Source organism: Mesocricetus auratus, unplaced genomic scaffold (assembly GCF_017639785.1).
Source record: "Mesocricetus auratus isolate SY011 unplaced genomic scaffold, BCM_Maur_2.0 Super-Scaffold_100006, whole genome shotgun sequence".
Classification (NCBI taxonomy): Eukaryota; Metazoa; Chordata; class Mammalia; order Rodentia; family Cricetidae; genus Mesocricetus; species Mesocricetus auratus.
In genome coordinates, this window is record NW_024429190.1 from 99,822,116 (window position 1) to 99,838,478 (window position 16,363).

At 49.5% G+C, this 16,363-nt stretch overlaps 1 protein-coding gene across 6 annotated transcripts in view; it reads left to right on the forward strand.

Annotated features, from left to right (window-relative positions):
• Btd (biotinidase) overlaps window positions 1-16,363 on the forward strand; it is a 29,956-nt gene that overhangs the window by 11,278 nt on the left and 2,315 nt on the right. For 2 of the 6 annotated variants that reach the window (XM_013118823.3, XM_040747748.1), the window contains exons 2-4: window positions 7,557-7,736; window positions 12,113-12,374; window positions 16,031-16,180. In XM_013118823.3, coding sequence (XP_012974277.1) covers window positions 12,117-12,374; window positions 16,031-16,180 — 408 coding nt within the window. In that variant the 5' untranslated portion in view covers window positions 7,557-7,736; window positions 12,113-12,116. Of the gene's footprint in view, window positions 1-3,718; window positions 3,737-7,556; window positions 7,737-12,112; window positions 12,375-16,030; window positions 16,181-16,363 lie in introns of those variants that run through there. The other 4 variants (XM_005077667.4, XM_013118821.3, XM_013118824.3 and 1 more) reach the window with 3 other exon arrangements.

Consider the following 16,363-nt stretch of genomic DNA (forward strand, 5'->3'; position numbering starts at 1 on the left):
TTACTTTGTTTTCATTCATAACAGTGTTCAGTTACAATCATTCATAACAGAGTGTTCAGTTACAATCTTGCTCGTGGTAATTTTCTGGTGAGTAACCTTCAATTTCTTATAGTATTTTCAAAATATCTCCAGCTTTTTGTTTACTCATTTCAGAGCGTGTGAATCCTTGCAGTGCTGTTTGGGTTTACTTGTAGGCGTTTGCATGGGAGGTAAACAAGGCTGTTGGTTGATAATTCCCCTCTCTCAGCACTTTGAGGATGTCTCATTTCTTTCTCTGGCATTGAAAAGTCTACTATTGTTCAGATCACCATAAAAAAATCATTGTACCTTTTTATCACATTAAGATTGTGGTGTGGGGTGGGGGAGCATATGCCGGGCGCACGTGTGGAAGTCTGAGAACAGCCCCGAGATTGGTTCTCTCCCACCTTTAGTCGGTGTTTGTGGTGTGAACTCAGGTTGCCACAGCTTTCCCCACTGCCCCATCAATGATCCCAAACAGCTGCTCCTGCACTCCCTTCTTAGGCCAGAGTTCCATAGCACCGAGCTTTCCGTAGCACGTGGTTTGCTGGAGGGCTCTTCTTCCTCGCCCTGAGCTGACTCTTTCTGCGCTTCATTATCGAACTCCAGGCTCCTACTCCTTTCTGTACTTTCTTCTTAGGAACATTGTGGGCACCATAGGGACTGCCCCTGTCTCCTACCCTCTTTCTTTCTGTCATTTTGTGCTGTGTATTTTTTGTTTAATTTGAAGATTTGTGTTTTAACTTTACTCTGTGTGTAGCTGTTTTGCCTGAGTATGTCTGTGCAGCATTGCCCAAGGAGGTCAAAAGAGGGTTCTAGATCCCCTGTAATGGGAGTTGCAGATGGTTGTTAGCAACCTTGTGGGTGCTGGGACCCAAACCTAGGTCCTCTTCAAAAGCAACGAGTGCTCTTAACCAGTGTCTCTCCAGCCCTCAGTGCTGTATTTTATTTGTTGTATGTACAGTGTGTGGTGTGTATGTATGGTGTGTGGTGTGTGTATGTGTGTGTGGTGTATATATATATATATATATATATATATATATATATATATATATAGTGTGTGTGTGTGTGTGTTGTATGTGTATGCATGGTGTATGCGTTTCCAGAAAGCACTTACAAGAGCATTCTGGTCTTGTCCCTCCTTCACTGTCTCTTTTTTCTTGAAGGATCCTTGGGGTCAGAAATGGGTTAATTCTCGAGATCATACTGGAGTGGGGGTGGGGCACTGGTGCCATTTTATTTCCAGTCAGAGCAGAGGATGAGACACAGGGCCTCAGGTCTAGCAGTTACTTTCCAGGCAGTCTGGTGTGTGATTTTTTTTTCCATCTTTTTTTTTTCTCTTTTAAAGATTTATTTATTATATGTATATGGTGCTCTATCTGCACCACGACCAAAGCAACGTATAGCAGTGTTGATTTTGGCTTCCACTTCTAAAGAGTTAGAGTCTGATGGGGAAGTCCTGTGTATATGTCAATAAAGCACTGGTGGCCAATAGGGAAGCAAGATAGGTGGGACTAGGAGTCCAGGAGGACTGTGGGAAAGAGAGACACAGGGAGTCAAGATGTAACCGCCATAGGGGTAAGAAGTCCGGTAAGGGAAACACTTAGATTAACAATTATGGAGTAAATACTTAAGTCAGAGATAGCCAGTAAGAAACAAGCAAGGCCAACAGCTTCATAATTAATACGGCGTCTTGTGTGTTATTTGGGAACTACAACGTGGCAGAGCCAGGCGACTGGGGGGAAAAACCAAAGCGGCTGGCAAGGAAAAGGCTTCACTCAACAAGAGTCCATAATGATGGGACAGCCTGGAAGCAGCCATCCGGAGCAGGAAGCTGAGCCATCCAGTCTCCAGCCACAAAGACAAAGCGGGAAGCAGTGCTGACTCTGACCTCTCAAAGCTCCACTCCCTCAGTGAGGGATTTCCTTCATCAAGGTTGCGCCACCTCCCCAAACTGCGACACCACCTGGGCACCAAGTGTTCAAATCCTGAAGCCAAGGGGGTGTATCCTCATTCAGACCGTTACCCATGGCTGACTCCCATCGCCATTTCCCACGCAGACTCTGCAGCGACGCCTCCAGGCGCCCGCATTGTTCTTGCCTCCCCTGCGGCTCTGTTTCAAGCACTGGAGTCCCTCAAGCTGGCGCCTGGCTACAGCGTTCCGAGTCTCTGGGAACCCGTGGCAGGACCTTCGCCAGTGCTGGCCTGTACTGGCGAATGCTTGTCCTGGATTCAAGGCTCGGGGAACAGAGGGTTTCTTCTGGGGCTAGGATCGCAGGCTGGGACACCAGGACTACCAGGCTTGCCTCGTGCCCCTTTCTGCGTCAGGGAGACAGGGCCCGAGCCGAGGCTGGCTGCTTTTCTCTGCGGCAGCTTTGTGTTTCTCCATCCTTGGCATGTAGTTCCTCCCTTGAATGCTGCTCAGAGTGCTAGCCCAAGTTCCCCGGAAGCTCCTGCTGTGTCTGCTAAGCTGCCCTGACCGGTGACTTTAGTGTCATGTAGTCATCACCTAGGAATTGTCAGTCACAGCTCTGAGCCCTGTCCTGCTCCTTCCTCTCCATGAGTAAGGCATCCGATCCGTGTGTTCACATCCTTGTAACCGTCCCTTAGACTGTGCGTCTGTGTATTCTTTTTGAAGGTTTTTTTGTTTGCTTGCTTGCTTGACAGACAGTCTTGATGTATTGCAGGGTTTTCCTCGGACGGTTCTCCCTTTCTTAACCTCCTGAGTCCTTTTCTTTGAGGTTCCTGTTGCCAGGTAGGATAAGTGATTCTCTTCCTAGTCACATCTTCTCTATAAGGAGCAGCCGAGGGAGTCATCTCTGTTACAGTTTGTTTGCCTTTGTTGTTTTTATTTCAGTGCTTTTTTAAAATACCTTCTTAGAGTTTCCCTCTTTGGCTTATATTGCCCACCTGTTTTTCCACAGTGTCTTTTTCTCTCAGCTGAGCTCTTAGTGTGGCTGTGGTAGTTATTTATTGTAAGTGCTGTTCTGATACTTGCTGTCTTTGCAAGCTTTGGTTTCAGCCATTTAGTGTTCTTGTAAATTTTTGTTGAGACGACTGGAGAGATGGCTCAGAGGTTAAGAGCACTGACTGCTCTTCCAGAGGTTCTGAGTTCAATTCCCAGCACCCACACGGTGGCTCACAACCATCTGTAATGAGATCTGGTGCCCTTTTTGGGTGTGCATGCAGAACACTGTATACATAGTAACTGAATCTTTGTTGTTAATCTTTGTTGTTGTTGTTAGAGATGACATTATGTCCTGCAGAGCAAGCATTTAGTAATGGGGTGGTGTTTCAGGGAGCCCACCAGAGAAGAACACTCAGACACAGTCTATTGCCAATAAATGCTGGGACACTCAGGTATTCAGGACCCAGCGATTAGAGTAAGGGGTTTTTAAAAGCAAAAACCACATTCTGGTATCACTCTCAGCAGCTGCAGGGGGAGGTTTTGTGCAAATAAGCAGTTTAACAGAAGCTAAGATAAGCAGTCGGCTGGAGGGAAGGTTTCCATATGCAGGCAGTTTAATGGAAGCTTAGGTAAATTAACTGGGGCATCTTGACCTTGGGTTCCTAGAATAGAGTTGGGTAATTTTCCACAGAGCTTACCAACAAGGAGATCAAATTCCATTTAAATCTAAAATGAAAGCAAGATTACTAGGTGGAGGAACCTCTGTCTTACTCTGTCACAGTACCAAGAGAGGTGCCCTGGAGTTGACAGGTATGCCTTGGACTGTCTGTATCCTTGTACTTTTGACCTTGGACTCAGGGTTCTCCCACCAGGTGAGGTGAAAAGGCCAGAAGGAGCTAATAGTAAACATTTCCCTCTCCCATGAGCAGCAGGGGAAGGCTAGAGTTAGCATTTCTCTTCCTCCAGGTCAATTAGGTTCAGATAAAACTCCCTAAGGTTAAGCTCTGATGAAGTGGTTTCTTACCATGGTGGGCCTGCGGAAGGACAGAACCTCTGGTGACTTCCCCTGACCCTGTGAGAAGTGGGAAGAAGGCTTTTTCTCTAGTCTTCCCTGTGAAACCGCTAGAACTCTTAGCGACATGTCAGACTGCTTCCTGGGCCGGTCTGTCTCAGCCTCACCCGTGTGGAGCCTTCTGCAATCCTCAGTTACCAGTTAGGCTTCCTGCCAGGTTCAGGGGGCCAAGGGGCTTTCCCTGTGGTGAAGTTCTCTGCATTCACCCATATGTTAATGTAGCGGCTGCTCCAGGTCTTCCGTTCTCTGCTGTATCTGAGTAGAGACCCTGATCCCCAGTTTATATTAGGATAAGGCCGAGTGTCTACGCTTCCCGTGGGCCAAACTAGAAACTTTTTTTTTGTTTTTTGTTTTTTGTTTTTTGTTTTTTTTTTTTTGTTTTTGGTTTCATGAGACAGGATTTCTCTGTGTAGCCTTAGCTGTCTTGAAACTCACTTTGTAGACCAGGCTGGGCTCAAACTCACATAGATGCCCCTGCCTCTGCCTCTTGAGTTGCTGGGATTAAAGGCATGTGCCACCATGCCCATCTCTCTTTGCTGTTTTTAAATAGTTTTGATTTATTAGAAAAGCAGTGTAACATTTAAGAAAACTTTTTTTTAAGATAACATCTCTCTATGTAGACCAGCTGGCCTCAAAATCATGGTGATTCACCTGCCTCTGCCTCCCCAGTGCTGGGATTAAAAATGTGCATCACCATGTCCCAGTTTAAAAAAAACCCAAAAATATTTTAAGCAATCTCAGCAAAGAAGGCAGAGGCAGGAGGATCACTGCCAAGTTCAAGGCCAGCCCCATCTACATAGTGAGACCCTGTCTCACAGCACAACCACCAAGCGTGGTGAGTCACCATAAGATAATGGTATGCGCTCTTTCTCTCATCCGCCATCATCTGCAGTCTTTGTTGACATGTACAGTTACCTAGCGGCCGGCATCACAGGCGCTGTGGACAGTTTCCCACCATAGCACATACTAAGTATATTTCACTATCAAGCTTCTTCTTAATTACGTTTAAACTTGTGCTTGCTAGCCCGTGGGGCTGACATGCCTTGGCTTCCACGACTTTCTTCCTGCTGTACGTTGAAGGACTCATCACTAACCTTATTGTATTACCAGGATCAGAGCTGGTTTTTAAACTCCTGTGTATTGAAACTTGAAAGTCCATTATGTTTATTTCAGTGCTGGGCTGTTATTCACTGTAGCCTCCTCCTCCTTCATTTGAATGCCTCCTGAAGATAAAGTCCCAGAAGCAAACCGTGACTCAGAGTACAAACTTTCAGATTTGTTTATGCCAGTTAGAGATGGCTTATCATGTCACTTGGGAAGATACGTTTGAATTTTTTGTTTTCTAGGTAAATTCAAAGGATTTTCTTGTGCCATGATTCACTTTCTTGTTAAAAATCGGATCTCCATTGTCTGTTAAGTGTGGCCTTGATGTTTCTATTTTGCATGTAGATTTTGTCAGTCTGTTCTTTTGATCGTTTTAACTGCTTCAGCTCTGCAGGTGACTGTCCCAAATATCCGATGTCCAGGAGTGGTTTGTACATGTCACAAGCTGTTTGAGCTTATTTCCAAACTGTCACTTGGTCGCCCCAGGTTCACTTCTTCTATTAACCTTCCCTCCATTTTTTGAGTGAGGCATAAAAAGACTGTGTGAGCTTTGACATGTGTGAGCTCCTGGCGGTGACTTTTAAGACCCTTTTTAGCTAAAGGGAAACCACTCTCCAACCTTGGAACCGGGATGCCTTCATCTTCTCTGCAGTTAACGCTAAGCCCTGTAGAACCTACAGCTTCTGTGTGAGGCTCTGAGTCCCCTCCCAGCTGTGTCTCTGGCACCCTCGGCATGCCCCAGGTCTGGAGGACGTGGTCCCTCGAGCTCGGTAAAGCTGCAGCATTTGCAGGTCTGCTAAGAGTCTGCAAAGTGTAGGGCAGTGGGGCTTGTATTAGGGTCAAGATGCAGCATGGGGTGGGGACCGGGACCTCTGCTTCATAAAAAGAAGCTCCCACATCATTCCTGACCAGACAGATGCTCAGTGCCCCTGGGCAGAGGTGCAGGTGTGAGTCACTCCTTCATACCTGCATTTCAGTTGGTGAGAAAATGTGCCCAGTGGACACCACCGGCCTCTCTCAGTGTGGCTCGCCTAAGTCCCACACGATGCTGCCACATGCTTCCTTCGCCTCCGGATCCAGGAGCTGGCAGCATCAGGATGTATGAGGTTTTCTGTTCCTCTCTTGCTGGACCTAGTTACCTTTGCCAATATGCACCCCTCACCCCTCCCTGGGAGAAGGGGCTTTGTAGTTTCCTGTGGGACTCTTGCCTTAGCAACTGTCACTTAGTTGTAGAGTTTGTTAAAGACTGTCCTTTGAAGGACTATCATTTTGATGTGAGGAGCAGGATTCTTTGGCCCTATTACCTACTGTCTGCCTCTCTGTGTTCCCCTCTCCCCCTGAGCATGGCAGACAGGAGCACATGGTGGTGGGACCGACTGCAGCCACATACCTAGAGACACTGTGCCCATCGTTCAGTTAGAGACCGGGTGCCCAGCAAGCGTTTCATAGAAAAGGCAGCCTGCGTGCCATCTTCTGAGCGTGTCGTCCCTGCCAAGGTGGACAGGTGGCTCCAGGCCAGTTGGGTTGACTCCTTTGGGTCCTTTAGGGGTGGTTCTGACGACTTAAATTTTAATTAGTTCAACAGGGAGAGGAAGATGTCCACAGTTCCCCACTGAAGTCTACTGAGGCGCACTGCTGTCGTTTCATTTTAAGATAAATTCTCGATATATTGCCCAGACTGGTTTTGAACTAGGTCAGCCTCCTGAGCACCATTCCCTTGGAAATCCACCCAGATCCTGTCAGCCTTGTGGGAAAAGCACCTGAGAAATAAAGGCGCCGCTTCTGACTGTGCTTCAGGAAGACCGGGTCCTAGAAAAATCGGGCGTATTAAGTCTCCTTTCATTATGAAGTAGATAGTGAGCTATCAGAAGAGAAAGGAGAGGGGAGGAGGGAAACAAAGCCCCATCGTTACTGCCTGTCAAAGACCCACGGTGGCAGTCATTCTCGGGCGGTCCACCAGGTGGCAGTCACACCCACAAAATCAGTCAGCTGGGTTCACCCCCCCACCCCACCCCCGCGGTACACACAAAGACTCCAAGATTTTAATTCGTATGCAATGAACAAGCAACAACACGGCTCTCTTACAGAAACCCTTTGGTTACTGCTTACAGTAACGGGCCTGGACCTACGTCCTTGCACAAACTGGCCAAATGCTGTCTCACAGAGTCACATCCGGGAGGTTTTTTTGTTTTGTTTTTTTTTTTTTTTAGAGACAGGGTTTCTCTGTGGCTTTGGAGGCTGTCCTGGAACTCGCTTGGTAGTCCAGGCTGGTCTCGAACTTACAGAGATCCGCCTGCCTCTGCCTCCCTAGTGCTGGGATTAAAGGCGTGTGCCACCAACGCCCGGCTCCAGGAGGTTTTACTCTGTTGAAATCGTGACGGTATTCCCCATCTGAGAGAAAGAGACAGCATTTGGATTAACATGTCATGGTCATTGGATTTCTCCAACGTCCAGGTAGCCCAGCATTGGCTGTGTCGCAACAGAAAAACCAAGAATCAGCTAATTGTCCGTCCATGAGGCTGGTTGTCCCTGCAGCCCCAATCTGAGACGGGTCGGGGAGGTTGCTGGAGAACTGCTGGTTTTCAGTCTACGGTGGGACCCTGAAGAAGTCGATTTAACACCAGCAGCCACAGGGTATGTGATCTGGCCAGGCAGGCTGAGGGCAAGCGGGCAGAAGGCAGTTTCCTCCCTCTGTGTCCGTTTATGTGGCCTGCCTCAAGAAGGTGGGGCCCAGACACAGATCTTCCCACTTCAAGTAATGTTTAAAAATCCCTGGAAGGAGTGTCCGGCAGCTTGGGTTTTAGTTGATTGCAGATGTAGTCAAGTTGACAACCAAGATTAGTCATAGCAAGTCCACCCCTTGTCAACTGACACACATCACGTCTCCTTACGTCATGGATAATTTCCAAATGAAAACCGTAACTGTGCTTAACTCCTCTAATGGGTGTGGGTGGAGGGCAGGTGCCGTGCATGCAGGCCTTCAGTCCAGCCAGTAGATGCTGCTCTTCTCCCCGTAACTCCCCTGGCCACCTTCCCCCTGCCTCCTGTGCTCCGGCCGTACGACCCCTTTTGCCATCTCTTGGATGCAGGGCATGCGGCTACCCCAGGCCCTCTGCCTGGATGCTCTGCCTTCTACAGCCACCTGAGGTCAGGTCTTTGCTTGGAATCACCATCTCAACGTTTCCTTCTCCACAAGGTCACAAGCTGTCCACGTTCACTGCCTGCTTCTCCTCTGTGCACGCTTGACACACACAGATTGATCTCGTCACGTCCGGCGTCCATCGCATTCAGCGATGAGCTCCGGGAGGCCCTGTTTGCTCCTTGCTGCATTCCAGACATGTGCCTGCGCCTGACTCAGTTGGCTAATATGTGCATGTCTGACGTGAGTACCCTCTGAAAAGAGGGGTGTCTCAGAGCTCAGGCCCTGTCTCAGAGAGGAGCGTGCCCACAGGGAGCAGGTACATTGTCCCTACCGCTGTGTATTGGTCCAGGCCTGCTACACTTCGGTCCTCTGGGTCCTTCGGCAAAAGGACTGTGTTACTATGTTGGGCCAAAACACTTACTTCTAGTTGTTCTCTTACTCCAAAGATGGGCTACTGGTTGGGTTTCCAAGAACCCCTTGGCTTCAGAGCCCTGTGTCCCAGTATACCACAAGCCAGCACATGGCATCTGCACCTGTCTGGGAGTGCTGGCCGCTCCGGTCCTTCCCCTCCTCCCTGCCTCCCTCCCCCTTAGCACAAGCTGGCCTTGAGCTCACCCTGTAAGGATGACCTTGAATGTCCTTGTGTTTGTGGTATGGTATATGTGACGAATGTGCCCATGTGTGTGCATTGGTGTCAGCAGACCTCCTCTAGCGTTCTTTGGTTTTCGTGTTTTTATTTTGTTTTTGTTTTTTTGGTTTGTTTTGTTTTTTTGGTTTTTCAAGACAGGGTTTCTCTGTGTAGCTTTGGAGGCTGTCCTGGAACTCGCTTTTGTAGACCAGGCTGGCCTTGAACTCACAGAGATCCCCCTGGCTCTGCCTCCCGAGTGCTGCCCTGGTTCACGACCTTGCACTAATGGTTCCCCCTCTCGGGTGTTGGGCTCGCAGGCGTACAGCACCTGTCTGGTTTGTGCAGCTGAGTGACATCCCTAGTCCCCAGTCCTGTCACTTTAAACTGAGCACCCCTTCTGCTGCTGGGGAGCCCTCCGTGTCCTTGCTCAGCCGTGTTAGGTTTTTCCTGAGACTGCTCGTGATGCCAAGTGCAGAGAGAGAGCCAGCTTCACAGCATTAGCGCAAACGTCTCCTGCTCCACTGCCGTTTGGGAAGGGCAAACTCTTGCAGCTATTTTCGTGGTAATTACTCATTCTCTCCTACTTCATTAAGCCCGAATCTTTGAAGCATGAATACCTGGTTAAATGTGCACAGCCTCTAATTATTGATCTACCTGTGTTCACACACACGAATGATTTTCACTTAGGGCTTTCCTACTGGATGACTTCTGCAAAGAATACAATTTTTCCCCCCTGAAAATAGAAAGGAATGTGGTGTACTACTGGTTCAGCGGTTTCCTTGTTTTGCTGGATTACAGTTAGATGTTCTGGATTTGAGTTACATGTTCTGGGTTAGAGTTACATGTTCTGGGTTAGAGTTAGATGTTCTGGATTACAGTTAGATGTTCTGGATTTGAGTTAGATGTTCTGGATTACAGTTAGATGTTCTGGATTAGAGTTACATGTTCTGGGTTAGAGTTAGATGTTCTGGATTACAGTTAGATGTTCTGGATTTGAGTTAGATGTTCTGGGTTAGAGTTAGATGTTCTGGATTACAGTTAGATGTTCTGGATTAGAGTTACATGTTCTGGGTTAGAGTTAGATGTTCTGGGTTAGAGTTAGATGTTCTGGATTTGAGTTAGATGTTCTGGGTTAGAGTTACATGTTCTGGGTTAGAGTTAGATGTTCTGGATTTGAGTTAGATGTTCTGGGTTAGAGTTAGATGTTCTGGATTACAGTTAGATGTTCTGGATTTGAGTTAGATGTTCTGGATTTGAGTTAGATGTGCTGGATTAGAGTAACATGTTCTAGATTACAGTTAGATGTTCTGGATTTGAGTTAGATGTTCTGGGTTAGAGTTAGATGTTCTGGGTTAGAGTTAGATGTTCTGGGTTAGAGTTAGATGTTCTGGGTTAGAGTTAGATGTTCTGGGTTAGAGTTAGATGTTCTGGATTAGAGTTAGATGTTCTGGATTAGAGTTAGATGTTCTGTATCTCAGGGCTGGGGCTAAGGTTCAGTGATACAGCTGTAGGCTGCCGTATGTGAGTTCCCCAAATCACAGAGAGCCCTGTGTGTCCACATATGCTGTACAGAAACTATGAGGGCCTGTCCTAGCCTGGGAGTTCCTGACCACCACCACGAAGGCCTTCCTCGTGTGTGTGTGTGTGTGTGTGTGTGTGTGTGTGTGTGTGTGTGTGTGTCTACCTCAGCCTGTTTCCACACCTCTTCAAGAGGGCCTCAGAGCTCGGGCCCTGTCTCACTGCGACTGTGACCTCACCCAAGCTGCCCATCATCACCCTTTCAAAATGGAATGAGGCATGTAAAACTATTCCTTGGTGTCTTTGGAGACAAAGTTCCAATAAGAAACCTTATGAATTATACTTTTGTTTCCACTCCAAAACTCATGACTGCTCACTCAAAGGCCCCTTGTTCCTGCCATAGAACATTGCTTACAGTGTCCAGATGAGTGGCAGCTTTGTATGGTACATTTATTCCCTGAGGAAACAAATGGCGGTTTGAGATGGGACGGGGGTGGGAGGGAAAAGGCTTCTCCCTGAGGAGCATTTGATGCTGAAGGGTTTTGAATGAGGATCCTTCCTCCGTCTGTTCTGTGGCTTACAGTTTATTTCTACAACTTTCAGCCAAACAATAAAAAGAAAGCGAGTAGCCCAGGGAGTTTGTTTGGGAATATAAACATAAACATCCTGAGTTGAGGTTGGGATAGATGTCTTTTTGGATGGGGTGCCATTTTCTTCTTAAAGAACAGCAGTGTTGATTCCTTGATTTGTCACTGTTACCTTGGTATGGAACCAAGATTCTTCTTGGGCAGTTGTCAGCCGCTGGCTGTGTTACACTGCCAGGGGAGGGACTTAGCCAGGAGGCCAGGGTGTCTTTTCAAGGCAGAATTGGGCCATTCACTGAAAAACACCCAGTTATGGGGTGTAACCATTTCTGTGTCAGGGAGGGATACAGAAGGGTCATTCACTTCTTGTGTCTCGTTTCTTATGGTAAGTAGAGTCTACTCGATACAAAATTCCAATGTATTTCCTAGAAAATTCCATGCTATCACTGCACTGCAAGAAAGATTTTATTTCCCAGCAGGCATGTTTTTAAGCAAGTGACTTGGAGAGGCACAGACAAGGCGGAGAAAGCAGAGGCCGGCAGGGCTCACTTAGCTCCAAGGGGAAAGCCCTGCTGGGCTCTGACTGGGAGAACTCTTCAAGGTGGTGACGGCAGATGCCAGCTGGGATTCCAGCCGGCCCCCAAATAGACTAAAGAATGTCAGCTAGGAAGCTGCTCTGCGTTCAGGAGTCTCAGGACCATCACGGCTGTCCTAGGGGGCTGACCTGTAGAGCTGAGTTTTAAAAAAACCAAACTCCGACAGAACGTCAGATATATCACCGAAATTGTGTCCAAAATTCCGCACAGTTCCGGCAGCGCGCAGTGTAGGCGCCTGGCTAGCAAGGCAGCGGCGCTCTGCGGGCTTCCTGCACGCCGCGTGAGAAAACAGACGCAAACACCGAGTCTGTTTTGGAAATGTTCTGAAACCAGTCTATTAACACAGCGAGCCGTTTGAAATGCAGCTCTGCGTGTTTGGAGAGAAACACACGGGCTTTTATTAGGGACATGAAACAAACTCTTTGAGCCTAGCATCGCTGCGGGCGAGTGTAATTGCCAGGATTAATAAATCACAGCTGCGAAAGTTCAGTCTTTGGCAGCCTTCCTTATTCAGCTCTTCTCCCCTTGCCGGTTCATTCCAGATTTATGGTCTGCATTATGTCTGGAGCCCGCACCGCGCCTGCCCTCCTCCTCCTCCTCCTCGGCTGTTCTGCGCTTGCGCTGGACGTCGGCCCGGGCTCCCCCGAGCACCGCGAGGCTGAGTACTACGTGGCCGCAGTGTACGAGCACCGCTCGGTCCTGAGCCCAAACCCCCTGGAGCTCAGCAGCCGCCAGCAGGCCCTGGAGCTCATGGCGCAGAACCTCGACGTCTATGAACAGCAAGTGATGGCTGCAGCCCAGAAGGCAAGAGCAGCTGCGTCGTGCTGTCGCAGAGCCAGCGGCCCCGAACCGGGAGAAACCCCAGGCTCGCAAGGTCTCCCTGAGAAAGCGGGTCAGCTTGCAGATCCCAGTTGATGGGTCAGCTGACTGGCATCCCGCCACTCCCAAGTTAGTCAGGGACCAACTAACCAACCGCACATGGCAGCTTCTTCAGTCAGGCCCCGCCCCTGACCTCCAGAGCCAGCAAGGTCACCTCAGGGGCGTTTTCCCCAAGAGAAAGAGGCCCTGCCGAGGTCGCTGACCCTCGTGCCTTTGCCTGGGATTCCAGGATGAATTGCAAACGGGAGCTGGGCTTTAGGTCTGGTCCAGAATGGGTGCGGTTTAGGCAGTGGGAATTTGCACAGCCCGCCCCCAGGGGATTATGATATTTAGAAAAAACAAAACCTCGCAAACCACTGAGCAGAGTGAACTCCACGCTCCGAAAGGCGTTCAAAGCGTATGGGAACTTGTAAGTGCCCACTGCTTGAGGAAGGCCTGCTCATGTGAGCCAGACCTCTGTCTCTGCAGCTGGTGTAGACCTGGCCATGCCTCCGCTCCTGGTGTAGACCCTGGCCTTGCTTCTGCAGCTGGTGTAGACCCTGGCCATGCCTCCGCTCCTGGTGTAGACCCTGGCCATGCCTCCGCTCCTGGTGTAGACCCTGGCCATGCCTCCGCTCCTGGTGTAGAGCTGGCCATGCCAGGAGATCCCATCACCTTCCTGCCCACGCCTCAAGACCTGAAAGGACACAGCTACCACTTGGTGCATTTAAAGTCCTGGGCGAGTCAGTGCGTAGGACCCAGTTACCCCCCCCCCCCCGTGGATGGCGCTGCCCTCTCGCTCCAGCCTGGCACCTGGCTTCCTGGCTACCCTCAGTAGCTCAGGACACACTATTTCCCAGGTTCCCGTGTTCCATTGTGCAACCTCTGGGGAGGTTTTAACCACAGCTCTGGCCTTGAGCTCAGGAAAAGCAGCTGAAGTCCATCTTCTGCATGCTGGGGACAGTTTTGCTGCCCCAGTCCCGCAGGAAAAGGCCGGGCTTCCAGAGTCCTCTCCAGGCTTCTACTTAGAAAGAACTGTGGGCGCCCTCCCAGTGCTGCGTGGCAGGCTTCTCTCGGCGTTCTTCCAGATGCTGTTCCCAGCAGACTTTTGGCAGTAACCTCGGTTTCCAAGGCCCTTAAGACTCCTGTTCCCTTATGCACACTGTCCAGGCGCTGCCCCTCTGCAGCTGGGCAACCGAGCACGCCTTCCCGGAGCTGCTCGCTGCTCCAGCCTGTTGGGCTATTTGGGGATCTTTACTGACATCCACATAGCATTCATGCATTTGATCCTTATCCCATTTATGTCTCTGCTGAAGTCAGTGTAAAATAAATCCCAGCTGCACCTTCAGGCCTCCTACCAGCAATGACCCAGACAAGGGCAAGCCCTGTGGTGGAGGCGTTAACGTCAGGCGTCACCACAGCACCTGCAGGCTCGCCGTCTGTCAGTGGAGACTACCCAATCCCCTGCGGACATGGACCCGCCAGTCATGCCAGCTGCTCACAGGGTGGCTTTTGCGCTATCCAGCGCCTCAGCTCCTCTGCCATGTTTGTGAGTTTGGCATCAGCCTCACTGGAGGCAGGAGCTCACAGGCTCCTCTGACAAGACAAGGGAGGAGATGATTTAGACCGTGCAGTCCCAAGGGTTGGTGACCTTCGTTCCTCAGTTCTTGACCTCGTTAGGCCTGTCAGGACTCACCCAAAGCCATGAAGTCAATGTGTAGACTTAACTGAAAGACAGAACTAATAGTTTTTATTTAACTCAGTAGATAATGAGAAATGGGAATATTGCCAGTCAGCCTAGCAATGGCCAGGAGAATTTGTTAGCTAAAATACTGGCTAGTGTCCCACAAGTCACAGGTGTAGCCTTTAGTGTAAGAACTTGTTCCATTTTGATTTTGATGAAGCAGGACTGAACTGTTAGCTAGGCCAGCCTTGAGCTCTAGAGCCTCTGTCCTCCACCTCCCTAGGACAGTCTAAGTAACAAAAGCCAACAGAGGCACATTCTGTACACAGTCAAATCCCATAGCTGTGGCGAGCCTGCTCTCCTGCGAGGGCGGCCATCTTCATTGCTGGTTTCTGAGTTTGTGATCCGTTTGTTTGCAGTCTCGGATGAGTGAGCAATGGGAAGGTTGTTAGGCCTCTGTGCCACGGGCAGCCACACCGGTTTTCCAATGTGTTTTAAGAATATAAAATTTGTGGGCTGGTGGCGCACGCCCTTATTCCCAGCACTCGGGAGGCAGAGGCAGGAGGATCTCTTGAGTTTGAGGACAGCCTGGTCTACAAAGCTAGTTCCAGGACAGCTAGGGCTACGCAGAGAAACCCTGTCTCAAAAAAAACAAAAAAAATGTTTAAAAACCGTTCCCTGCTTTAACCCAGTGGTTTCACGTGTGAATTCCACTTTATCCTAAGGAAATGATCAGGGAGTCAACTAAAGAAAGACACAAACACCTCTGAGGATAGAGACCACACCTCACTCAGTAACTGCCCATGTTTGTTTTATTACGAGGTTGGATTCAGATGATTAATGGAGGAGACACAGCGGCATGATAACATGAGGTGGCCATTACAGATGGCATTCCTGAATGTTCTCTGTGGGAAAGACACACGCTACCCGATACACCATCTCGTCTATACCCACGTATGCAGAGGGAAATTAACAAGCATCTTTGTTAGAGGATGGGAATTCTTTTTTTGTTTGTTTGGTTTTTTTTTTCCAGACAGGGTTTCTCTGTGGCTTTGGAGGCTGTCCTGGAACTAGCTCTTGTTAAAGGCGTGCGCCACCAACGCCCGGCTCTTCCAAAATTTTTATGGTTAAAATTTGGAGCTTTTATAACTAGAAGGAGAAAACAAACCTAAATAAAGAGTTCCCTGAGGAAGTTAAGTGCTCTCACGCCTGCTATTGTAGACAGCACACAGTCACTGCCTGCCGCCTCCGCCCTCTGCATTCGGATGTTCTAGGCTTGACATTTTAATCCGAGGAACCTCGGAGCCCTGGGAGAATGGGGTGGGAAGAGAGCTGTGGCCCCCCATATTTGTCTCTATCTTCCTAGGGTGCTGTAGATGCCTCAGTGTGGGAGGAGGCCCACAGAGCAGCCAGAGCCCACCTGCTGCTCAGCCATGGCCCCCAGAGTCCAACTGTGGCTACTCAGGAATCTTTCAAACAAATACCAGGACGCACCCACATTCCAGTCAGCTGTTTGTCCAGAAGCCCCCAGTTGGCTTAGACATGCGATGCCAGGCGAGGACTGCTGACTGGAGACGCTCATCCGTGAGCAGGCCTGGTTTTCTAGGTCCTTCGCAATTGGTCACAAGGCAGCAGCCTACGTGTTCACTTGGTGAGCTCGGAGGGCCTTCAGGAGAGCTGCTCACGCCCTGCCCATCCCCACATGCTCATGGTTCCTCTTAGAGGGCACTGACAACATGTGCAGCCCTGTCCAGCACTTGGCCAGTCAGCTGATGGCCGAGAGCGAGCCTTCCCGTTTACCATCCCAGCCGATAGTCCAGCCGTCGCCTTCACAGCCCGTCAGTCAGCTTGCTGGTGTTTGCAGCAAAGGACACAGCGCTTCCTTCCCTCATGGTCTCTCCTGTCTTTCCCCTGACAGGGTGTGCAGATCATCGTGTTCCCAGAAGATGGCATCCATGGGTTCAACTTCACAAGAACATCCATTTACCCATTCTTGGATTTCATGCCATCTCCCAGGCTGGCCAGGTGGAACCCATGTCTGGAGCCCTTTCGGTTCAACGACACGGAGGTAGGTGAGGGGCACAGCAGGCTGAGCAGAGCCAGGCCCGTGGCCAAAAGCCACAGCATGCTGCCTGAGGTCTGAAGGAGTTGTAGGATCCAGACTGCCAAACCCAAACTCCCAGGCCCTGGGCTGATAGTTTAGGGGACATTACTCAGTTCTGTGTCTTTTCATTGGTGCACTGCATAAGAA